Genomic DNA, 988 nt, shown 5'->3' with positions numbered 1-988 from the left:
CACACACACACACACACACACACACACACACACACACACACATATATATATAAATATACATATATATATATATATCACAATATATATATATATATACATATATACATACATAAAAATATACATATACAAATACATAGTTGGCACGAATGACTCTGAATCCAGGTACGATTAGAACACAGTTACACATACGCAGCTGCACGGATTACAAAGACTTACCTGCTGATACAAACAATGGCATCCATTTACGCACTCAGCCACCAATACCCAACCGTTTCATCCGATTGCATTCAGCAACAATGAACGAGAATAGAAAGCGCATTATTCAAACCATCTTTCTACAATATACGAATACAGAAAGAGAAGCAGTTCCGACAGCTGAACGATGTCAAGGACGATGTAGAGGTCAAGGTTGTGCGTGAGGGTAAGACCAAGCAAGTGTCTGTGTATGAAGTAGTGGTGGGGGACATCCTGTATCTGGCTCAGGGCGACAGCCTGTGCGCCGATGGCGTGGTGGTGGATTCGTCTGACCTGAAGATCAATGAGGCACAGCTGACTGGTAGGTGGCAGGTGTATGTGGGTAGGGGTGTGTGTATGGTGAGTGCGCATGTGCTTAGGCACGTGTGTGTTGGCATGTACACAGAAACATTTATGTGGCCGCAAGTATGGTGCACCACTCACAGAGAGACAGCCTGTACGCAGATATTGTAGTGTTGTGTTCATCGGATCTATTAACCCTGGCTGGTACGAGGCTGGTGCATTATGGCTGATCGTATGTGTGTGTGCATATAAATGGCATGGGCGTTTACGTTGGGTTTTTGTCTACGAAGTGAATAAGCGTTTCCATTATCGAGGAGTTTGTCTGCGCGCAGAGGTTCATGTGGTTTCTCGAACCACATATCAATACTGCGTAAAGGGGTGTACGTGTTATATATATATATATATACATACATACACACACACACACACACACACACACACACACACACTA

The 988-nt window shown here is 43.4% G+C and overlaps 1 protein-coding gene across 1 annotated transcript; it reads left to right on the top strand.

The window, feature by feature from the left end:
• Positions 1-358: 358 nt before the first annotated feature.
• Positions 359-567, top strand: SARC_17216 (hypothetical protein; the record flags this gene model as incomplete). Its single annotated transcript, XM_014288687.1, has 1 exon — positions 359-567. A coding segment is annotated over one exon (209 nt), but the record flags the coding sequence as incomplete, so codon positions are not given.
• Positions 568-988: the final 421 nt, after the last annotated feature.

The sequence above is a fragment of the Sphaeroforma arctica genome, assembly GCF_001186125.1.
Source record: "Sphaeroforma arctica JP610 unplaced genomic scaffold supercont1.10083, whole genome shotgun sequence".
Classification (NCBI taxonomy): Eukaryota; class Ichthyosporea; order Ichthyophonida; genus Sphaeroforma; species Sphaeroforma arctica.
This window is presented reverse-complemented; position numbering and strand designations above follow the sequence as displayed.